The 23,984-nt window shown below is 43.8% G+C and overlaps 1 protein-coding gene across 14 annotated transcripts in view; it reads left to right on the top strand.

The window, feature by feature from the left end:
* Positions 1-23,984, top strand: part of NRXN3 (neurexin 3) — a 1,774,776-nt gene that overhangs the window by 1,178,848 nt on the left and 571,944 nt on the right. The window contains exon 1 of one of the 14 annotated variants that reach the window (XM_043920653.1): positions 9,233-10,364. The exons of 12 other annotated variants lie outside the window; for them this stretch is intronic. In XM_043920653.1, coding sequence (XP_043776588.1) covers positions 10,121-10,364 — 244 coding nt within the window. In that variant the 5' untranslated portion in view covers positions 9,233-10,120. Of the gene's footprint in view, positions 1-9,232; positions 10,365-23,984 lie in introns of those variants that run through there. One more of the 14 variants, XM_043920654.1, reaches the window with a different exon arrangement.

Below are 23,984 nucleotides of genomic sequence, written 5' to 3'. Positions count from 1 at the left end.
GACCAGGCCCCAGTTCCGTACATGATTCTTCTAGAAATTGTGTAGGGGATCCAGATATAAACCCAACTGATAATAAGAGAATGTGACAAATGTTAACAGAAGATGGGGAAGAACAACAAACTCTGCTTGTTCACATTGGAAATGGGAGATTTTGAAGACATCAATATCATCAGTGCCAAAATAGTGTTATCTTACATGTTGTTTCATCTATTTTAAGAGCAGTCTATTTCTCTTGCTATGACACAAACTTACATCTCAGTATTCCCCTGTCCTCACCATCAGTTTTGGAAAGTGCTAAATCCTCAGTACCACTGAGAAATGCCCTTATTACTCATCTTGCAAACATTTTTGGAACTGCTTAGATAACACTTTTGTACCTTCTGTTTGGGGAACATTCATCTCATCTCTCCCCCCGCCAAGACTTCTCTGTTAACTGGATTTAAGACTGCATGATATCAAAGAGAAAATAGCCAGTTATTTTATATCTCTGTCCCTCTGTCTTAGAAGATATACTCTTCATGGAATTGTGAGACAGATGCTTGTATAAGATGGATGCTTAAACTATAGTGTTCCTAGGACTAAATGATAGTTTTATGAATTGGATCCAATGAGTATTTTAGTATCTGAAAAGTAAGTGTGCAGAAGACATTGAACAAAGGAAAACTCCTGGCTGTGCTACAATGTAACTTTTTATTTATATGGTATTTATTTGACATTTCTGAATAAGGCAGCCCGGTCATTTGAGATGAAAAACATGGTTTCTAGTATGTAAGTTTCTCCTTCTCTCCTCTCCCTTCCCTTCTTCTGTGAAACACCTGTTTTTCTGCTTGTTTGAATTAAAAAGCTGACACCTTTCTGAGATTTTTCAGAATTTAGCAATCTAAATGACAAGTGAAAGCTAAGCTTAAAACTTGCCCCCTCCAGGAAGCCCTCTGCGGTTGATTCAACCCAACACTACTAATCTCCTTACATTGACATTTCTGCTTCTCTGCCTGTTTGAAACCATGCAAGGCCTCACCATCCTCAGGGTACCGTGATACCATGGTTCATGGTAATAGTTAACCTAAGCATTTACAGTGTTCCTTTCAAATATATCTTCTCATTTCCCCCTTAAAACAATTCTATGAGTTTTGAAGTATTCATGTTTATACTATTTAGGAAATAGGCTCAGTGAGTTTAAAATAACTGGTTTGAGGTCACAGGGAGTGGATCAGGATTTGAACTCTAGTCTTTTGACACTAGGGTCACCTGTCACCTTGTATATGTATCCCTCCTCAGAGTCCTCTTTCCCCCCACAGTGGATTAATCCCATTCTCCATTCTTCTGTATCCTTTGTTTATGCCCTTATTCTAGCACTTACCATATTGTATTTGGGAAACTGAACATAGAGATAGGATTGATGGTTTGTTTTGTTTTTGATGGTTTCTTCCCTCGCTAGCTTATAAGGTTTTAAATCATTTCTTTTTCATCCCAGAGTCCCCTGGACTTCATCTGGTGCCTTGCACATAGTTACAGCATACTTCATGTTCGTGAAATACTTGAAATGATGTACCAAAATAATTGTTGATGGCTCACTGGTAAAGAATCTGCCTGCCAATGCAGGCGACGCAGGAGACATGAATTCGATCCCTGGGCTGCGAAGATCCTCTGGAGGAGGAAATAGCAACTCACTCTAGTATTCTTGGCTGAAAAAAATCCCACGGACAGAGGAGGCTGGTGGGCTACAGTCCATGGGGTCACAATGAGTTGGATATGATTGAGCATCTAAGCACAAGAATACAACAAAATACTAAGTAGAACCTAGTTCAGAGGTACATTCTTAGTAACTTTAAAAAATTATTGAATTATAGTAAAATGCCAGATAAATCCAATGGAAATTATTAAAGGATTTAGAAGCCATGCTTTTTAGAGAGAAGGCTAAATAATTGAAATTTATTGTTTATTTGAGATAAGAAGGTGAGAAAATTAAGAGATGAGACAGAAAAGTAGCCCGAGAGACCTCCTGTATCCCAAAGTAGGCTGAAACTGTGTGAGTTCCACCGTTACGTTGGACAATGATTATTGATGAAATGGGGCTGGGTTCCGGCACTCCATATTCTCTGGTTCTGGGCCATGGTGAGCTTTACTCTTTTGGAGTTGAAAGATGTTTGTGAGAAGGGTACGATTAAGCTGCTCCCCATTCTGCAAAATATATGGGCAAAGAGAATCCAATGAGTCAGGTAACACATGGGAGTAACTTTCCACTCTACATTTGGGAGTTGCAAGGGGAACTTTTTGTTTACTCAGTCCTCTTGAGATTTGTCAACGAAAAGAAAAAAACCATCTGCAGCGATATATTTCAAGGAGTCATCTGGAGAACAAGACAATTATTTTCATATTCACATTAATTGACCCTTTACTGTTTATACACACAGTGCCAGGCACTGCTTATACACACTTTACACGTAGTACCTTTATAAATCCTCACAACAAGGCTTTTTGCTAGATAGCATGATTATTCCCATTTCACAGAGGGAGAAGCTGTGATATAGAGGGGCTAAGGACCTTGCCAACATTTTTCACAACAGCTAGAAAGTAAAATCAAGATGTTGAACCTAGGCAGTCAAGGTAGCAGAGCCCCTGATCAAAATCAGTATGCACACTCTTCAAAGTGTCTTCTAAATATTTGATTTGATAATTTCCTTATAAATGTACAAATGGTGTTATTACTTCTGTTATTATATAACAATCATTCACTTTGAATCATTAAAACTGGATTAAGATGTACATGATCTCTAATAGCTGATGTAAGCTTAGAGAAGACTAACAGGAGTTTAAATGCCCCAATTTCTTTATGACTAACTAACTGAATCCTGTCCTCGATTAAAAGGAAATTTGTTTCTATGAGAAAATAATTTCACTTGGATTTCCAAGGAAGCTGGCTAAGGTTTATGTTGGAACATTATATATATATATTTTCTTTTCTTTAAAGAAAAGCGTAAAATTCCAACAAAATAGATATTCCAGAGCCATTGATCAACAGATTTGGAAAATTTCCTAGAGAGATTTTTCTCAACATCCAGACTCCTGATATCCCAATTTCAGCCACAAGGAGGACAAGAGAACAACTATGGATGTTTATATGAAGGATAAATTAAAGGAACAGAAGCAACATATTCTTTAAATGATAAAATTATACAAGGATGCTGTCATCTTTGTTTTTTTAAATCAAAATACATGTTAAGAGTGATACTTAAAAGAATAAAGCTTCTCTTTTATACTCCCAAATGTAAAATATAATCAAAACCTGCTTTTTTGCCAGATGGCTTTCTTAAATAAATGAGCAGAAGGATGAATTATGTGGCTATAAATAAACCCACTGACATATAATAAAGCAAAGTTCGACTGTTTTATGGAACCCTTGGCTATATTTATAGCCATGCTAACAGTCACCTGTATTTTTTCAGGACTTGGATTTCATTTCACATTATGAGAGTTCAGTTGTTTTTGTTTGTCCCTCATTCCCTAAACTTACTCTTTGGAACTGTGTTTCACGAGAAATGTAAGGATTTCTACTCTTTCTATTTGGGGAGAGAAAGGGTCCTTGCCAGAGTTTAGGGCTCACAGAGAAACAGACTGCTCTAGTGTTTTCTGAGTCTGTGTAGTCAGATTAGCTGTACCTGCCGCAAACAACTGGGTGGGTGTCTCCTGCCAGCAGCAAAGTGGAAAGTTGGAGTCTGTGCAAAGCGAGAAAAGGCGTGTGCAGGTTCGGAGACAATGTATTGTGAGACACTGACAGGGCAATAGTGCATTAGATTCCTGGCACCTGACACCATTAAGTACTATCGTGGGGTGTATCTTGGGAACCAGAAAATTCCCCAGAGTACTTCATAGCTGAGGTTTCCACCAGGTGGCTCAGTGGTAAAAAGAACTTGCCTGCCAATGCAGGAGACGCAGGTTCGATCTCTGGGTCGGGAAGATCTCCTGGAGGAGGAAATGGCACCCCACTCAAGTATTCTTGTCTGGAGAACCCCATGGACAGAGGAGCCTGGTGGGCTGCAGTCCATGGGGTCACAAAGAGTCAGACATGACTGAGTGACTGAGCGGGTACGCACACACCCACCAAAGCAAGAGAGAAAGTGTCAGATGGATCAGGATTCTCATATCTTATCTTGGGACAGTCTTTTTTGGGGGGGAGGAGAGGAAGAGGGAGATTAAGATGGGGGGAAGAAGTCTATAGTGCCAAATTCTGCAGCCTGAAATAATAGAGAAACTGAGCTATTAACCCAGGCAAATCCAGCCACAGGCCTTTTTTTTTTTTTTTAACTGCATTTCATTCAGAAACTTGAGGTTCCAAAAAGTCTGGTTAGGATGCCATGGTGGTTTATCCAAGTGGAGCTAAGCGTGGTTGTTCCTGTGAAATTATTTATACTTTTCAACTTTAAATCTGTGGTGAGCATAACGTTTCTAAATCTATTTCTCTCCCTTTCTATCTTAAAAACAGACTCTCATCTTCACGTAGCTGCATGCTTCATTCCTAAGTGTTCTCACTCAAAGGACCCACTAGAAAAGATAACTCAGAGGGAAAGAGGGGAGCCTTTTGTGGTGGTCCAGGTGAAGACAAATCCCTTTAACCAGAACTGCAGATGCAGGCAGTATCTAGGGGTTATCCTTGGAGCTAAAATCTAAACAACAACAACAACCAACTTAATAGATCAGCCTGATATAAGCCCAGGGCTTCCCAGGTGGCGCCCCGGTTGGTAAAGAATCCTCCTACGGATGAAGGAGACGCAGGTTTGATCACTGGGTCAGGAAGATCCTCTGGATAAGGAAATGGCAACCCAGGGCAGTATTCTTGCCTGGAAAATTCCATGGACAGGGCAACTACTGAACCATGATGGGCTACAGTCCATGGGATCGCAAAGAGTCAGACACGACTGAGCAACTGAACACGCACACGCAGTGTAAACTCGAATAGACCTGAGAATGGCGTGAATTAGAAAAGAAGTCTAAGTAGGGATGTGTTAACCTGAGGAAGAGAGAAGAAGGAGAGAAAGGAAATGAAAGAAAAAATTTCAACAATGTGTTAAATTGGAGGTGGACATTCTCTTTTATCAGTATAATTGTGGATTACCACTTTAAAGAGAACGAAGAAAAATAAACCAGTCTTGCATTTGTCCGCTGATATATCTTCTCTGTGTTCTCCTCGGTCCCCAAGTGGAATCAGCCTTACCAGAATTCACAGATACTTCTTTTGACATTTTGTGAAAAGTAAATAAATAAATGATAAGTATGACAAGTAAAATGAATAGTTCCAGCTGTGACGCACCAGTGGCATTTCCAGATTTTGTGCTGCATTAAGGATTTATTTTTCACTTTGTTGCCTAGCAGTGAATTAATTGGAAGGCCCATCTAAGCTTCCCATCCTTCCTTGGGATAAAGGGGGAAAAAAAATATAGCCTCCAACACTCAACTTCAATTCAGAAAAGAAGAAAAGCATTAAGTGGATAGGTGGTCAACTCATGATCTCTGCAAATATGTATCTCTGGGGGTCAGTGTCACTAAAGCCAGAGAAATATGTCAGTGGAATGGATGGTATATAAAAAAATATGCATGTAAGGTTAGAAGGGCTTCCCTGGTGTCTCAGTTGGTAAAGAATCCCGCTGCGACCCAGGAGACATGAGTGGAATCTCTGGATTAGGAAGATACTGTGGAGAAGGAAATGGCAACCCACTCCAGTATTCTTGCCTGGGAAATCCCATGGACAGAGAAGCCTAGTGGGCTACAAGTCCATGGAGTTGCAAGAGTCAGACACAACTCAGCAACTAAACCACACCACATGAAGTTGGAAATTGATTCCTTGGATGCATTAATTCAGCAAATGTTTACTGAGCTTCTTCTTGTGCACACAGAAAATATAGGGGAGACCAAGGCAAAGGTTCAACTTCCAGGGAACTTACAGTCTTTTTAAAGAGACAGACCATGAACAAGTATAAATAAAATAATTTCAGAAAGTGGAGTGCTTTGAAGAAAACATGGTTATGGGATAAAGTACCTTTTGGGGTGGTTGTAGCTTACTTTAGATGAAGGTCAGAGAGGGCTTCTGAGGAGGTCACATCTGCAATGAAAATCACATGAAAATCTTAGGGAAGAGTGTTCCAGACAAGAGGGCCCAGCACGTTTAAAGGCCTTGAATTGGGAAAGAGCTTGGCACATTCAAGAGCAAAAAGCGGGTCCAGGAGACCGGGGTGTAGTGAGTAAGAGGTCATCTGGAAGAAGATAGAGTTGGAGAACTAGGTATAAGCCAGGCCGTCTAGGTCTCTTTAAGGCCATGATACAGAGACTAAGTCCAAAGCGCTGTGAGATTCCATCTGGAGGAGGAAATCAAGGAGTGGTTGGATTGAATGGGAATTATCATCTACATTAATGGAGGATGCTTAGGATATTAATATGTATTTTTTTCACTTTGGTCCTAATAGTAGCCTGAGACCCTAAACATGTACTTCACCTTCCTGGAGTTTTAGCATATTTTTCTATTAAACAAAAATTACTGCCACTCTTTAGTGCTGTGCCAGATGCTATGTATGCATTATCTCATTTAAGATACCCAAGAACCTTATAAGGGGAGGAATTATTCCCATTTTACAGAGCAGGAAATCAGGTCTTAAATCAGGTCTCCATCAATCACCGCTCTCTCTTATTGTGCCGTTGTTGAGGACACGTTGCTAGTTTAAAACACTGTGTTGATGGGCCACGACGAAAAGGCATGAAAGATCACGAATGAGGGCCATCCCACTGGAGGCTGTGGATCTTGAATCACCCTTACAGCCAAGAGCCGGAGCAGCTGGAATGACTATGGTGCATAGTCATTACTGCAGGCAGCAGCAGTCATCTTCAGGAGAACACCGATTTCCTAGCCAGAGCACCAAGTCACCATAGCAAAGTCTCAGAGGGACTTGATATTTGACCTTGAAGGCAAATCGTTTCTAGGTTTGATATTCTTTATGTTAGAGACAGAGAATGCTAACTTCTTCAACATCTCCTCAAGGTGCCCCAAGAATGAATAGGACTGTTTTAATCCCTTATTCTCAGTCAGGGGGGCTGAAATGTTTCTTGAGAGCAGGAGTATGATAGGTGCTATAAATGTCTTTTTAAAAAAGAAATGCTGCCTAAGTGCTACGTGTGTGTGTGTGTGCACACGCGCCATGCCTATATATATATATACACACACACACACTCATATATATATATATGCATGCTCAGTCGCTTCAGTTGTGTCCAACTCTTTGTGACCCCATGGACTATATAACCCACCAGGCTCCTCTGTCCATGGAATTCTTCAGGCAAGAATACTGGAGTGGGTGGCCATGCCCTCCTTCAGGGAATCTTCCCGACCCAGGGATCGAACCCACACCACTTTATGTCTCCTGCATTCACAGGTAGGTTCTTTAATACTAGTGCCACCTGGGAAGCCTGAAGATAAATATATATAATACAAGCATTGAAGAATTGATGCTTTTGAACTGTGGTGTTGGAGAAGACTCTTAAGAACCCCTTGGACTGCAGGAGGATCCAACCAGTCCATCCTAAAGGAAATCAGTCCTGAATATTCATTGGAAGGACTGATGCTGAAGTTGAAGCTCCAATACTTGGCCCCCTGATGTGAAGAACTGACTCACTGGAAAAGGCCCTGATGCTGCGAAAGATTGAAGGCGGGAGGAGAAGGGGACAACAGAGGATGAGATGGTCGGATGGCATCACCGATTGGATGGACATGAGTTTGAGCAAGATCGGGGAGTTGGTGATGGACAGGGAAGCCTGGCATGCTGCAGTTCCTGGGGTTGCAAAGAGTCAGACAGGACTGAGGGACTGAACAGAACTGAAGACGTATAGACATGATTTAACCAGTAAGTGTCCTGTAGTATATATGATGTGATTTAACCAGCAAGTATTATTTCCTTACTTATCCTTCCCCATCCTCGCCCCACCCCCAAATATAGTGTGCTTTTATAACTAAGGGGAGTGGAAAGGAGGGAGTCAGAGGCAGCACCAGCAAGACCCGGGAGTCCAGGAGGCTGTCGGGCTTCTGTATCACGCTCAACAGCATAGCTCAACTCTCAATAGTGAGAAGTTGCGGGGTGAGGGGTGGGATGGAGGCTGCCTCGTCCAGAATATCACTGCTGGCCGAGCTCCGGTCAGCTTCCTCCTGGAGTAACAGATGGCCACTGTGGGCGCGCCAAGCTTCTTCCTGCCTCTCCGCTCTCCCCTGCAGGTTCAGCCTGGATGTAAAAGCCGCACTCTCTTTCGTGCCGAGTCCTGGAGGACCGGAGGCTCTACCCTCCAGGGGCTGCGTGCCTCTAAGGCCAGGACAGGTCAGGCCAGTCACTGTTTCGCCAGCCGACTCAGCCCTCTCCCCTTCTGAAGTTCTTGGACCAGCCAACCCCTGGGTCCTGAATTCCAAGAACATCCTGCCCACCAGGAGTGGAAGCTACCCTCTCCAAGGGCCTCCCCACGGGGGCCATCAAACCTCTCACCCTCCGGGGGGGGGGGGTGGTGGTTCTGGGGTCCACCTCGCCGCCTTCACCTTCGAGAACCAGGTCGCGCTGCCGCCATTCACCGCTCCGGTGGGCTCGTATCCCCTTCGCCCCCAGAGAGGCACGCCCCGCGGAGAGTGGCCGCGCGGTGCTGACCACCAGGCCAAGGGGAACGCGCGCGCTCGGGCACCACCGCGTGCAAGCCGCTCCGGCACTCCTGCTGACTCAAGGGGTTGATTTTTACTTCTATCGGGGACGACTTCAGCCTTCGCTGCCGCCCGCATTTTTTGTTTGTTTGTTTCCAATTGCCGGAGTTTGGCTTAATATGCCTGGGAGAGGAGCAGGGATCGGGCGATCAAAAGGCGCAGCGTGCGCGCGCGCACACATACACACACACACACACACACACACACACGCTTGTGCTCACTCCTCCGGCAGGGAGCCGAGCGTGAGCAGGCAGGGTGGGGGTGCGCGCGCGTGGCTGGCGCTGGGGGCGGGGCGGGGGGGGGGGGGGGGGGAGACCGGCGTGCAGTTGAATGCGGAGGGCCGGGATTCCGGGGCGCTCGGGCCCCTCCTCCCTCGGAGCCAGCCAGTCCCTCGGCCGAGCGCTCGGGCTGCCCTGATTTGCTCTCGGGAGTGCGCTATTTGCATACGACTTGCCCATTCGTGAATCTGGCGCCCCAACTCCTCGCTTCGCTTCACCTGTGCCTCCCGGTTCCGCGCGCTTTGCAGGCGCCCGCCCGCCTCCCGGCCACCTCGGCCGCCCGCCGGGCACCTCCTCGCGCGCCTTCGCGGCTCCCCTGCCCCGCCTCTCTGCGCCCGGGCCACGTCGGTTTGGGTGGCCGCTCCGCGCTGGGTTCCTCCTCCTCCTCTCTCTCTCTCCGGTCCTTCTTGTTCCTCTCTTCCTCCTGCGGCTGCTGCCTTTTCATCCCGTTGAGAAACCCGGCCCGCAGGCGGCTGCTCGGGGGCGCTCTTCGAGAACGCGCAGGGTTCACAGCCTCCGCCCCCCCGGAGCCCTTCCACCGAGACTCCGAGGACCCCGCGAAGAACTCTCAGCATCTGCAGCCCCGCTTTTCCTGGGAGTTCTGCATTGCATCGCTCGCCAAGTTGGGGGGAAAAAAAATGTTCAAACTGCTTGGATGTTGGGATAAACTAACCTGAACCTACTTGGGTCTCCTGCCGTCTCTTCTTCTTCCTTCGTTTCCACCTTCCCTCCGTGCGGCTTCCCGGAGTGTGCAGTTAAGTCATCCGACTCGAGGTGCCCCGCGGAGACCAGGAGGAGCTGCGAAGGGCCTCCCCTGACATGTGTGGCATTCCGGGGCTCCCTAGGAGGGTTGCTATACCTGGTTGGACTTTGGCATCGTAAATTTCAGCTCCAAGAAAGGGGAGTTTTTGCCTTATATGTTTTTTCTGTTTTTTTTTTTTTTTTTAAAGTAGTTTTTTCCGCCCCCCATCATCTGTCTTGAAAACGCTTATTCCTTCCCTGTTTTCCAAAATCTGGGCAAGTCTTCCTCCTGCTATGATGGGCCCCTGGGCATCATGAACTTAATGATTCCTCACTGGCTGGAATTCAAACTGCCCATCAGCGGTGGTCCTGTGCGTTGACCATGCACCTGAGAATCCACGCGAGACGGAGCCCTCCTCGCCGGCCGGCCTGGACGCTTGGGATCTGGTCCCTTTTCTGGGGATGTATCGTCAGCTCTGTCTGGAGTTCCTCTAATGTAGCTTCCTCCTCCTCCTCCTCCTCGCCGGGGTCTCACTCTCAGCACGAGCACCATTTCCATGGCAGCAAACATCACTCAGTGCCTATTTCTATCTATCGCTCCCCTGTTTCCCTTCGAGGAGGGCACGGTGGGTCTCTCTGCTCTTTATCCTTTTAATGGGGCATGGCAATCCCGTAACCCACTCGCCTTTCAGGTAATGTTAAGGGTGGGAAAAGAATTAGAAAAAAAATTGGATTGAAAATCGTGGAAAGCCTCGCATGTGCATGAGGGAAGAAAATGCCCAATTTCCCCTATAAGCTGGTGTTTTCTGCCCCATTCCCATTTTCTCCAGTGGGTCCTTCTCTCCTGGTTGGTTATTCAGGGCTGCCCAAGCACTGGCATTCTCCCCTTTGGAACCCTCTGCTTCCTTCACCCAACAGATGGCAGGCAACTTATCAGATAAATCCCCAGTGCTGCACTTTGAGAATCCATTCATTCACCTTGTTTTTACCCTTCTTCACTCTGATCTTGTTGAAGAGCTAGTCCTGGGAAAATAGCAGGCAGCATGAATCCTTAAGTCTTCAGCCTGAAGTTGACTGAACTGCTATAAAGTGGTTAAGGTTGGGGAGTGGGGGAAAGTAGCTGAGTGTAGAGAGGCAGAAAATATTTTTTTAATAATCAGTGGTCATTACTGTTCATATACACAGCTTTAAGTTTGTCCACATGTCAGATGGAGAGAGCAGCTATGATGAAAACTATACCCCTAATATTGCTAACTACCTGCGAGGAGGCAATGCATAAGATAAGGCAAAATCCATTTGTAATTTACCCAAGTGTAAATTGTTGCCACTTCAGTCTCACCACTGATGGGAATTTGTTTCCACTAAGGGTAGCATGGGTGGGCTTGCTCACACCATGCAAAGATGATGTGTTTTGCTCTAAATGATCCTCCTTGCATAGGGAGTGAAAGAAGAGATCTGTGGCCCTTACAATGATACTCAGCTTTGAGCAGGCTACCTCTGAAAAGGGTGATGTCTGCCGCGGAGGTTGGCGCTTGCTGTAGTAAACTGTTCTGAAGACGGGAGCTTCGTTGTTTGTTTACTATGCACTCCACTCTGACGGCAAGGAGAGTGGGGATCACAGAGCCCACCTGCGGCAGCCCTTTGGGGAGCAGCGAGAGTGAATCGCCCTGGAGGTCCCCTGCCCTAGCGTGTATTTTGAAGACTTGTCACATCCAGACCCCACTGGGAACGTCCGTTCTTCCCACCGCCTCCCGGCCCCGGGTTCCTGCTCTGTGCTGTGTTGTGTGTGGTGTTAAGTGGAAGCACATGGAGAAAATACCAGCACGTCCTCTGGCTCTGATTCTTTCTTTACATTTTATTTGATGGAGTCGTCAAGCGGCTCAGAGCTTGTACTGGTTGGTGGAGAGGAGGTGGTGGGGAGGAGGGAATGCTTGATCTTGATCTGCTTGCTGTTTTCTCTGTGATTCCTGCTGGTGTAGGAATTTTGGTGTAGGCTTTCAGAAAAAAAAAAAAAAAAAGCAAAACCCACCCTAGGAGAGGAAAGAGCCACAACCACCAAAAAGGCAAAAGCAATTTCATGGAAATAGAAACTGTCAGTTTCTAAGGAGGAGAGGGACTGGCAGTGAGTGGGGGGTGGGATTGTAAAGAGTGAGAAAGGAAAAGAGGGGGGTGGGAGATGGAGGAAGCCAGACAGACTATTACTAATAGCCATAATTAAACGTGGAAACGCTCAGTGATAATTAGCTAAATATTGCTAATTAGTGTAAATGATCAGCAGAGAGATGAAGATAGGCATTTGTTAGAGGTTATATAGGCTGGTAGGGTCTCTATGCTTTCTGTTCAGGATATGAACAGTTAAAAGCAGCAAGTAGTTAAGTGAGGGAATGTGCAATACTTCCCTGGGATTCTTAAATCTGTCAATCTCTTCCTCTCCCTTTGGCTCCGTCCCCCTCCCTCTCTCAGTCAGCTGAGGGGGCTAGAGGGGTTGAGCCCAGCACAGGTTAAACACATCTCCTCTATTTATTTTATTTCTTCCCTGATTGGTTGCTTAGGACCCTCTAAATCTTCTTAACTGGTGCCCAGTCTACTTTCTCATTAACCTACATCTGATAAGATTCGGCACCACAGAAAAAGGAAGACCAAGTAAGTAAATGATTAGAGACCCTAGGAAGGGTTCTCAGTTCCCATCAGAGCTGTAGAAGACCATGAACTTAAGAGTCTAGCATGACTGAAGACAAGAAAGCTCACAAAATCAACTCTTTAGTATCTTCTTTCAATCCCGAAGTCCCATCCCATTGATCTGGGCTTGGAAACTGAATGCATATACTATGCAGGCTCCTTGCATGTTTAATTCATATTTTGGGGGCTTATAATCAAGAGAAGCAGCAAGCAACAAGACTCCCCAAACTCTGGCTTCAATCGCATGTCTCAGCTCTGCCCTGTTCTCCCTGGAAGGACCAGGAGATCTCTCAGTGCTTCCTTAATGTCCCTCATTCTTACTTGGAGCACCCTTGCTTTCCCCTCGTCCAAGACAAAGCCTTAGCTATCAGCAATTGTTTTCAAAAATGCTTTGGATGGAGGTGGTAGGAGGCTAATGGTTGTTACTCACAGTTTCCTCCAACCTGATTCCAGAGTTAAAAGCAGCTGTTTCTACTGTCTGTGAGGAAGTAAATGTCCTTCATTCTGGTATGAATGAACACTAGGACCTTGAGTCCAATAATGTTCTCTGGACTCAAAGAGAATTTTTTTTTCCTACCCTTGTTCCCTTTGTCCATTTCCTGAGAAGCTGGAAGTCCTCAGATCTGCCCTGTTAATGAGCACCCCCTTTGTCTAAAACCTCCTATCCTGTAGTGAAACTCACACAAAAACAGATGGAAGAAAGAGAAATCCTCCAAACAGCTGATCTTCTACCCAGGCTTATTCTGTTCTTTAAAAAATTTACTGTGTATAGATTTTGCCTGAAATCTTGATTCCAGGGCAGCCTAGAGTGGGTTGAGCTCCTCTATAAGCTGGGGAGACTAAGAGCACCCCTGCTGGAATATGCAAAATAGTCGCAGGTGGAAATTGTGTCTCTGAATAGAATGAACTCTCTTTTCACTTGGAGTCTAGTAAGCTTTCACCCATTACTCAGTCCCTTGTCTGAGGCTTGTTGCATCCTTGCATGCTGTCTTCTACAGAACTAACATTTATTGGGTATTTACTGTGTGCTAGGCTGTGTGTAACCCGCTAAGGATAGAAAACTAAATAGGACATTGTATTGTTCAGCATGGAATAATTTCAGAAGTATTTGGATCATCTGTGAAAGATAAATGCTTCTATAAATTTTAAAAATAGGAGGGATGGGACAAGGATCCAGATACCCAACCAAATTAACTACTGTGAAATCTAAACATCACTTGTGAAGTACAGATTTACAGTATTCTGTTATTCAAAATATCCCTTCAGGTATTTTTCTTTCTCATCTTTATTTTCACACTTAGTGTGTCAGGCTTATTGAAGCTGCTAGGTAATTTAGTGCTATGGGACATATAACTGGAGAAGGAAATGGCAACACATTTCAGTATTCTTGCCTGGAAAATCTCATGGACAGAGGACCCTGGCGGGCTGGATTCCATGAGGTTGCAAAGAGTTGGATACGACTTAGCAGCTGAGCATGCATGGGACATATAAATATTAAAATACACTTGTTTACCAACCTTAAGTTTCATAGGTGAGTTTTCTGTATCTTTTCCCTCTCTCCCACCTTAAAGAAGTCCAAAGCACATCCACTTAAAAGTGTCTCAATACTTACAGTTTAAAAAAAGTTTGCTCTCAGGAGCCTAGGTTTATTTAATATGTGACTTCTACTTTGTTTTCCACAAAATAGCAGAGCTTGCTGGCTCTTTAGGCATTTGAGGGCATAAAACTCAGTTTTTTTGTAAAAGAAAAAAATATGCCACAATGTATTAGAAGAAAGTCTCTTGACCAGAAACCTCTGTGTGTGTGTGTGTGTGTCTGTGTGTGTGTGTCTGTGTGTCTGGGTGTATAGGTATGTCCTCTTTGAATCATTTTAGCAAAGGTGGTGGTAGTAGTCACCCTCGTGATCCATTAGCCGGGAGTCTTTCTTGTAGGAAATGATGCTTCTCATTCATTGTTGCAGACTTCCATCTGTGAAGTTTTTCCAGACTTGGGGCTTGTTTTGTTCTGATCTGTTTAGCACTTTCTTTTGCGAAGCCTGCTGCTTTCTAACCATTTGCTTTCTCCCTCCGTTCTTGGGATTCAGTTGCTGAATAATTCAGAGTGTTGGTTGACAGATAAAATGGTAAGATTTATATGTCTTTGGCCTTGGTGATGAATTAATTAAATTGGCTTCTCTTTCTCTCTCTCCTCTAGATGCATTGTTTAGTGTCTGTAAAGTTTGCTGGCAACTGGTTGCTCTGGAGATTAAATTGTTCTTGAAAGGCCAGTGTAGGAGGATTATACTATCCTAGTGTATATTTCTTTAGGACTTTCAACATAAATCTTTGTGGGAGTGGGCGGTGGAGGTGAGGGCTGCCATATCCTAAGGAAAGAGATGAGGAAATTGGAACAGTCCCTTTTCAGGAAAAACAAACCCTTCACCGAACTGGCTGATGGCTGAAATTCAGTAGTAAGATCTTTATTGTTTTTTTTTTTTTTTTAGATCTTTATTGTTTTATTGTCTGGAAGACATAACATATTCTGTTTTACATTTTAATGAATGAATTGATCATTGATCAGACCTCAGAAAGCTTGTTTCACTAGAACTCGGTGTAATCAGGGAGAGAGGCAAATTTCTTAAGATAAAACTTGAACTTAATCATACTTCCTTTCTTATATTATTTTGTTAGGGCTGCCATAAAAAAAAAAAAGCATAGACTGGGTAGCTTAAACAACAGAAATTTATTTTCTTACAGATCTGGAGGCTGGAAGTCCAGCCTTTTGGTTTTGGCAGATTTGATTTCTTCTGAGGCCTCTCTCCTTGGCTTGCGATGGCTGCCTTCTTGCTGTGTCCCCCCGAGGTCTGTCCTCTGTATTCACTCATCTCTGATGTTTCCTTATGTGTCTGAATTTCCTCTTCTGATAAGGATACTGGTCAGAGTGGATTATGTTTCACTCAGAGCCCCATTTTAAGTTAATCACCCCTTTAAATGAGCTTCCCAGGTGGTTCAGCAGTAAAAGAATTCTTCTGCCATCGCAGGAAACTCAAGAGACAAAGGTTCAATCCCTGGGTCGGAAAGATCCCCTGGAGAAGAAAGTGGAAACCCACTCCAGTATTCTTGCCTGCAGAGTCCCATGGACAGAGGATCCTGGTGGGCCATAGTCCATGGGATCGTGAGGAGTCAGACATGACTGAGCGTGCATGAATGGATGCATGTACCCCTTTAAAGGCCCTTACTCCAAATATAGTCATGATCTGAAGTCCTGGAGGTCTAGGCTTCAACATATGAATGTTGTGGGGGATACAGTTCAGCTCAGAGTACCCCTCCTCCCCCCCGCCCAGGACCCAGTCATTGTAAAGTAAACATGTACTGTGCAGAGCATCTCCGAGGAACTCAAACTTTTACAACGGTGACAGTGGTAGCAATTTACAAAACTGATAAGATGGATCCTCCTTGGGAAGAACCCTGCTCACATATATGGAGACAGCAGCACCAGGGACTGGAGTGAACCTTGTGTTTGCTTTTCCCTTTATCTCGTGTGACTGAGCCTCTACTTTGATATGCACACTGGCTGATCCTGTCTGACTCCAGCCACGTGCTCTGCAGACAGACTCCAATGCCCACCCTCCATGGCTCTCTGCTGAGACCAGCTGCCACCAGGCCTGACGCCCCTTCTGTCCCAGGGACTCCCTTCCATCAGCTACAGTGACTCACTCTTTTCCTTTCTCAAGACACACACTGCCAACTGTTTGCACATCTCACCCTTCAGTGAAGAAGAAACAGATTTAATAAGTATGAATACTTTAATGAATATTTGGGAAAAAGTATGTCCTTTTAAAAATATGTCAATTTCAGTATTTTTCCATTGAATTTTTTTGATGAAACTGTGTTTTAAACTCACATGAAGGAAACTGTGTACTTCATGGGAGACAATTGAGAAAATATGTTGCAATTATTACATCCTTGCTGATACAAACCCCAAGCAAGGTATTCACCTCTTTAGGGAAAGGGAATGGATTTTCTTTTTGTATTCACATATTTCTGAAAAATGATTTTGAGAACATGTGCTAATAAGGATGACAGGTAGATGATGATGGACTTTTGAGGTGCAGGATACTGTTAGGTGGATTTGGGAACAGTCACTACAAGATTAGAGTTGGAGGAAATAGGTCTCAGTCTTTGGCTGATGCTTAGGAGCCTTGTGAACCTGGATAAGTCAGTTGACTTAACTAAGACTCAGTATTTTCATCTTTTAACTGGGAATAACATTAATAATACTTACCATACGCGTATCACAGAATCGTATGAAAAAGTAAACAAGTTGTGCTTTGTTTAATTTCTGTGTACAGATGAAACATGTTATGGGGCTATTTTAATGATAATGCTCTTTCAATTCTTAGTATAAAATCCAGCTTCAGTGTTGACTGTTTGCAGGTTGGTAGATAGAAGTTAAAAACATGTAAGTACTGGCTTTCTTCATTTCTTATCTGTAGCAACACTTTTTGCCTCCAAGGCAAGGAAGGGGAAATAGAAAAATCTTACCACATCCTTCCTTGTTTATGGCACCAAAAGAAGATAGCACGTGTGGTCAGCTTGCTCCTCTTAGTAACTGTCTTCTTAGGTAGAAGTCTTTGCCAGGCGGGTTTTAGCCTAGAATAACAAATTATAGCAAATGGTTTAGAAGCTCAGTGAAGCTAAAGGGGAGAGGCCTCCAGGAAATGTTCTGAGACTGTTTTGGAAATTTAGAACTGGACCTCTTCTCTAGCAAACTTGTGCAGAATTTAAATACCCCTATATACTGCTCCATACCCATCAAAAACTAGAATGTTTAATCTAGCTTATATGAGGGAAACAAACAGGTCTTTTAAAACAACTATTTTCAGATCTGGAACTGGAAAACTTCTTCTAATGTCATTTCTGATACATTTCCTTACCAGGATTCAAAGGTCATAGAGACGTTGAGAGTGTATTTTTATGGTGGAGTCCTCAGAGTGAACTACAGATCCCAAATTTGGAACCAAAATTCTTATAGAAAAGATAATGTGCTGATCATAGATTTTACTCCTTGCTTTCTCCCTGACTGTAACTTTGGATATGGCATTAAAAAAAAAATGTATTAATCTGTTAACACTTTGACTTTAGATATCTTGATTTTCTAATCTGTATTCTTCTTTCTTTTACCTATAGTTTTCTGCGTTGCATGTAGTGTATTTGTGGGTTAATACTGTAGCTGAGGAAAATTGTCCTTTTCATTTTTCCCTCATTTGTGCGAATCTAGGGTTGAGTGAAATGATCTCCCCAAATGGTTCTCAGCACTAGGATGGCATGATTCTCCAATCTGTACATCTTTAAAGACACCACTGTGTATCTTCAACCTGTCTAAGTTCCGTAGGTCTGCCAGTATTTTATAGCTCTGTTTTCTTGACTCTGATAATAACTTATGCCAAAGCTGCAGCCAGATTTTCTCTTTTCCCCTTGGATAGAAGCAGCATAATGTACAGGGAGGGGCTCACTGTGATGCTATAAAGCCCATGATCCGACTTCAGTAAAGAATCCTGCTGAGACAGAAAGAATGCTACTTCCATTTAAACATACCTTTTCAATACTAGAAAGGAGCTTTGTGTTGTGTTTAAAATGCTCCGCTGTGTTTAACCGTTATCAGGGCAGGGGGCAGAATGACAACTGAGTTTATAAAGAACAGGTGGTTTATTTCTACTTAGAGTTTTGAGAAAGATTTGCTCAGCTCATACGCCAACATCTAATGCACACCTCCTGTGTACCAGGCTCTTTTCCAGTGCTTTATATATATGGTTTCATTTAATCCTCACAATCCTTGACCTTAATAGGGTTACTACCATTTTATAAATAAAAACAGTGAGACTCAGAGAGCTTAAGTAGGACCAAAGTAGGCTGGGGATAGAGCCAGGCTTCAGATCTGGTTCTGACCACAGAGCTCTTGTCCTTTCTGCTCTCCCAGGAAGCCCATCATCTCAAGAAGTGGACAACAGACACTTAGGGATTATCTGATCGCCTGATGTTCCAAATGGCCAAAGTGGGGTCTTAGCCAAGGGCATCAGTCAGTATCAGAATCGTGTGGGAACCTGGGCAATATGATGCAACATCCATCACCCTTCTTTTACTCTACAAGAAAGAGGCTGACTTCTCATCTCCCCAAGATGCTTTGCTTCAGATTGATCTCCCCCTGTTGTTCAGTCGCTAAGTTGTGTCCAACTCTTTGTGACCCCATGGACTGCGGCACGCCAGGCTAAGTCTCCTCCACTATCTCCTGGAGTTTGCTCAAATTTATGTGCATTGAGTCAGTGATGCCATCCAATCATCTCATCCTTTGCTGCCCTCTTCTCCTTAACCAGATGAAGTCCTATAGGAATGGATTCTGACAGCACTGGATTTTTCTGGCCTTTTTAAAAATTAATGTTTCCCATATATTCTAATAGGAGTCTGGCTTTCTGCTAAGAGGTGTGATTCTTGGGTATGTCCACTTAAAAAATATGTACAATGTGAGAGTTGTGAGTTAAGTTTTTATTTGGGGTCAAAATGAGGAGTATATGTGCTAAGTCACTTCAGTTGTGTCTGACTCTTTGTGATCCCGTGGACCATAGCCCACCAGGCTCCTCAGTCCATGGGATTATCCAAGCAAGAATACTGGAGTGGGTTGCCATGCCCTTCTCCAGGGGGTCTTCCCAACCCAGGGATTGAACCCAAGTCTGTGACATCTCCTGCATTGGCAGGCAGGAGCCCTGGGTCGGGAGGATCCCCTGGAGGAGGGCACGGCAACTCTCCCCAGGATTCTTGCCCAGAGAATCCCATGGACAGAGGAATCTGGTGGGCTATAGTCATAGGGTCACAGAGAGTCAGACATGACTGAAGCGACTTGGCATGGCATGCAGAATGAGGAGTATAGCCTTGGAATCAGCATCTCAGATATTTCTGAGAAACTCTGGGGGAACGGTCAGTATGTATGTGATTTTGGTCAAAGGAGAATACAGGTGATCAAGCACATATTTTTCCAGAAAGTTTCTGTCAGTCTCGTGAAGATTACTGCTAGTCACGAGGAGCACGTCACCGGGCTTTTCTAGATAGGAGGAGATACAAGAATTGGACTCGTAACATCGGCTCCTGAGAATATCTAATTATCTGAAGACCTGTTCTGCCAGGTTTGCTCTGAGGCCAGAGTGCCTCATTTCTGCTCCTTCCAGGGAGTGTTGAAAATCAGCAGCTGTAGCAGCACATGATTTAATCTTTGTAGAGGTAGATGGCAAGTCTCAATGGCAAGTGTCAGTTTGTAGCTGACAGGTGTTCTGAAGGCCTCCTTTGTGTGGGAGACCTTAGTGTGAGAAAGGGCTCAGATTCAGGCTGGTTCCCTTGCCAGGAGACATCTCCTCTCCGGGTTGGGTCTCATGGCCTGCAAGCAGGTGGGAAATGGCCTGTGTATTCACCCGTCCCTGATTCCCATCTGAAGCCTCAGCTCAGTTATTGCTCAGGGATGCCTTCTTTGTCCTAGTCCCCTCCCCTTGCTCACTCACTGTTGAGTAGCCCTATTCACATAAAACCTCCAGAATCCTGAAAGCCACCTTTCTCTGAGATACTGTCCTCACCTTTTTTTTTTTTTTAAATTCTTTTTACTGTTTTGAAATATTTCTGTCACTCCCCCTTCCCACATTAAACCATAATGGTATCTACTCCTGAGTGACTTTCCCCCAAACTATGAATTTCAACTGTTTCCGAGGCAGTCTTTCAGAATTTGAATATAATTACACGCTTTGGGTGCAAATTGTGGTTTTCGCTACACAAGAAACTAATGGAAATGATCCGCCCGTTCCTGTAGTTTACAGATTATATGCTTCAGAACTGGGGGTATCTATTTAGGTGGCTTTTCTGTGTCGAGCACATTAAAATGAAAATGAACTTGGGGTGAGCCACCACGGTTGCTAGGCAGTGGAGAGGGTTGGCAGAGCACAGTATTAGAGTGAACCAGTGTCGGTGTTTTACTTAACATTTATTTGCTTTGCACCTTTGGCATTTGATGTTGTCAAAGAAGGGAAGGAGGAGGAGCTAGGCAGGATCTGGCTGTCTGCGGAGCTCAAACAAGGAGGAAGGAATAATCAGCCCACGACACCCAGGTGAAATGAGCCCTTTTTCAAATTTGCAATTGCCATACAAAGAACTCCTTTTATGAGGAGCACGCAAGACTTGTCAAAGTGCACAGGTGTGGCTGTCAGCTTCGGGAACGTGGACTTGGGGAGATACTTGTCTTTGCAGTAGGGGCCATGACTCGCAAGGAGGGACTAGTCTTCCCCAGGCTTGGCCTTGCTTCAGTGGCTGTAGACAAAAGGTCAGCAATTTTCAGTGTGCTTCCATTATCCACTTAATTTCAGGTCTCAAGTCCTAGGCTGATTATGACCAAGTAGGGATAGGTGGCAACGTCTTTGGGGCGCTTCTTTATAAGTGATAACTAATAGAATAAAGCAGATTGCTTTGAAGCCCTGGTTTTAATAAAGGCTGAAAGGCCCTTGTGAACAATTCAGCTCAGTTCAGTTCAGTCGCTCAGTCGTGTCCGACTCTGTGACCCCATGGACTGCAGCACGCCAGGCCTCCCTGTCCATCACCAACTCCCGGAGTTTACTCAAACTCATGTCCATCGAGTCGGTGATGCCATCTAACCATCTCATCCTCTGTCATACCCTTCTCCTCCTGCCGTGAATCTTTGCCAGCATCAGGGTCTTTTCCAATGAGTCAGTTCTTGGCATCAGGTGGCCAAAGTATTGGAGTTTCAGCCTCAGCATCAGTCCTTCCAGTGAATATTCAGGACTGATTTCCTTTAGGATGGACTGGCTGGATCTCCTTGCAATCCAAGGGACTGAACAACTAGCTCATAGATAAAGCAAGACTCTGCTGGATTCTTTGGGTCAATTTTCGCAGCATTCTGATTTTTAAAAAGTTTGAAGAGATGATTAAAGGGTTAAATCTCAGCTCTTGGGAAAATTTGACCTTCTGAATAGTTTAGGTGGAAGGAGGGTCCTGTGAGTGACTTAGATAGTCAAGGTTTTATTGTGTATCTTTTCCTTGAACCAATTATTGTGTATCTCTTGACACGAACTTGGATGGACATCTTTGGGTCAATTCAATCTTAGAAAAAATAAACCCAAGAAAGGAGATGTGTTTGTGCTTTTAGAAAAATGGCAATCGTATTTTCTTTATTCTTAATAATTATTATTACTATTCATTTTTTTTTCCAAATCTTTGAATGTACCTGACCCTCTCCTGAAGGTCTTAGAACATCTAATTCTCTGCAAGGTATGCCCTTTCCAGGTGAGCCCCTCTCCCCAAATCTCCATGTATTCCCCATCTGGACCCTGTCCTTTAGCAGTCTTCATTATATTAGACTTCATTATATTAGCATAATTGATTAACGCATTGGCCATTTGTGATTGATTCAACCTCTAGTTCCTCTACCCTCCTAGGAGGTTGGGGGTGGGACTGAAAGTTTCAACTAATTACCAGGTTGGCCCTACTCACTTCCTCCCAACCCCAGCTCCTAAGCTGCTTACCGAAAGTCATGTTGTTAACATAAGAAAGGACACCTTTATCCTCTCAGTACTTTGGAAATTCTGGGAGTTTTGAAAGCTGTGATCCCAGAATTGTGGATGAAGAATGAGTACATATGAGAAGTGTATTTTGGTCATCTGAATGACCAAATATGGGTTTCTTGTAAATTATAGTCAGGTACTAAACTAAATGCTTTAGCTTTATTCATTTAATCTTTACCAACCATCCTTCATGGTAGGTACAATTATTACAGTTACACACACAAAATACTCAGTCATGTCTGACTCTTTGTGACCCCATGGACTGTAGCCCACCAGATTCCTATGTCCATGGGATTCTCCAAGCTAGAATACTGGAATGGGTTGCCATTTCCTTCTCCAGGGGATCTTCCTGACCCAAGAATTGAACCTGGGTCTCCTGCATTGCAGATGGATTCCTTATTGTCTGAGCTAGCAGGGATGCCCATTATTACTATAAATTTATAGGAAAAGAAATTGAGTCTTAGAGAATTAAACAATTTACCTCAAGTTTTTCCACTCACTTAGCAGTTAACCCCTTTCATCTACAGTTACCTCTCAATATCCATGGGGATTGGTTCCAAGACACCCATGAGGTATGAACGTCTGCAGATACTCAAGTCCTTTCAATAAAACAGTGCAGTATTTGCATATTACCTTAACCCATACACATTCTCCTGTATCATTTCAATCATCCCCAAGGTTACTTCTAACACCTAATACAATGTGTTGTTTTTGTTGTTATTTAGTCGCTAAGTCAGGTCCAACTGTTTGCAACCCTGTGGACCGTAGCCTACCAGACTCCTCTGTCCATGGGATTTCTCAGGCAAGGATACTGGAGTTAGTTGCCGTGTCCTTCTCCAGGGATCTAATACAATGTGAATGCTATGCAAATAGTTGTACATACAATGTAAATACTATGCAAATTTTGCCTTTGCACAGAAAATTCAAGTTTGGCTTTTTTGAATTTTCTGGAACTTTTTTCCCAAATATTTTCAATCCAATGTTCTTTGAATCTATGGATAAGAGACTCACAGACAAGGAGGAGAGGACTATATTGAACTTCTAGGTCAAGTAATCTGCACAAACATACAACCTGTTCCCTGCCATTGAGAACACCTGATCAGAACACATCCTTGTATTCACAAGTCCTATTGTATTATAGAAAATTATGTGTGCTTTCTGAAGCAGCCTTTGGAAATTCAGATAAGTTCCACAGTCAGCTAGCAGGGAATGGTTACATATTCAATTAAGGGCCTGAGAGTGAGCGACACTTCTGTTGATAACAGAGCCATTTGTGATTCACCCACTTCATTTTTGATTCACTGTAAGGAAGTCATTTATCAGGAAGTTTAGTCTCCATCACAGAGGTTTTCTCCTCAGTTATAATTTTAAGAAGACCACCAACTTTCCTGGTTTTAGTTCTTGCCTGCAAAAGGAGAGAATTGCGATTAATGATCTTGAAGTAACCTGCCATCTTTATCTTGACAAGTTTGGTATTCGTCTTGCTGTCAGCACTAACAGGCACAATCCTGATGATTTCTAAGACACCTCTTTCCTCTTATTAGATCACCTTTGAATCTACTTTTGTTCCTGGCCCTACATACATATGGCAGAAGCGTGTTAATTATGAGGATCAACTAATGAAGTGACTATTTCAAGAGTGTCAGTGGTTTTCAGATTGACTGATATGTGTGTGTCCATACACATGTGGGTGAATGTGTGAACTGAAAAGTGTGATGCAGCATAAAGGCCTTGATAGCAACCTAATTAGTTCCTAACCTGGAATGTAAAGAACAGATATGAGACCTAGGCCTGCTGCACATTACAGACATAGAAATGTCTCAGTATCTCTCCCTTATTACAGCTCTGATGTCATTTATCAGTGTGTTGCATCATAGAGCTCATGTTAACATGTTCATTATAATTTAAGAAAAGGATGGTGTTAATGTGAGATAGGAATGTAAACCTGGAGACCTGGCCCTCTATAGCCAGTCCCTGT

The sequence above is a fragment of the Cervus elaphus genome, chromosome 12 (assembly GCF_910594005.1).
Source record: "Cervus elaphus chromosome 12, mCerEla1.1, whole genome shotgun sequence".
In the NCBI taxonomy this organism is placed as follows: domain Eukaryota; kingdom Metazoa; phylum Chordata; class Mammalia; order Artiodactyla; family Cervidae; genus Cervus; species Cervus elaphus.
The sequence above is the reverse complement of the archived record's forward strand: the minus strand, read 5'-3'. Positions and strand labels throughout refer to the sequence as shown.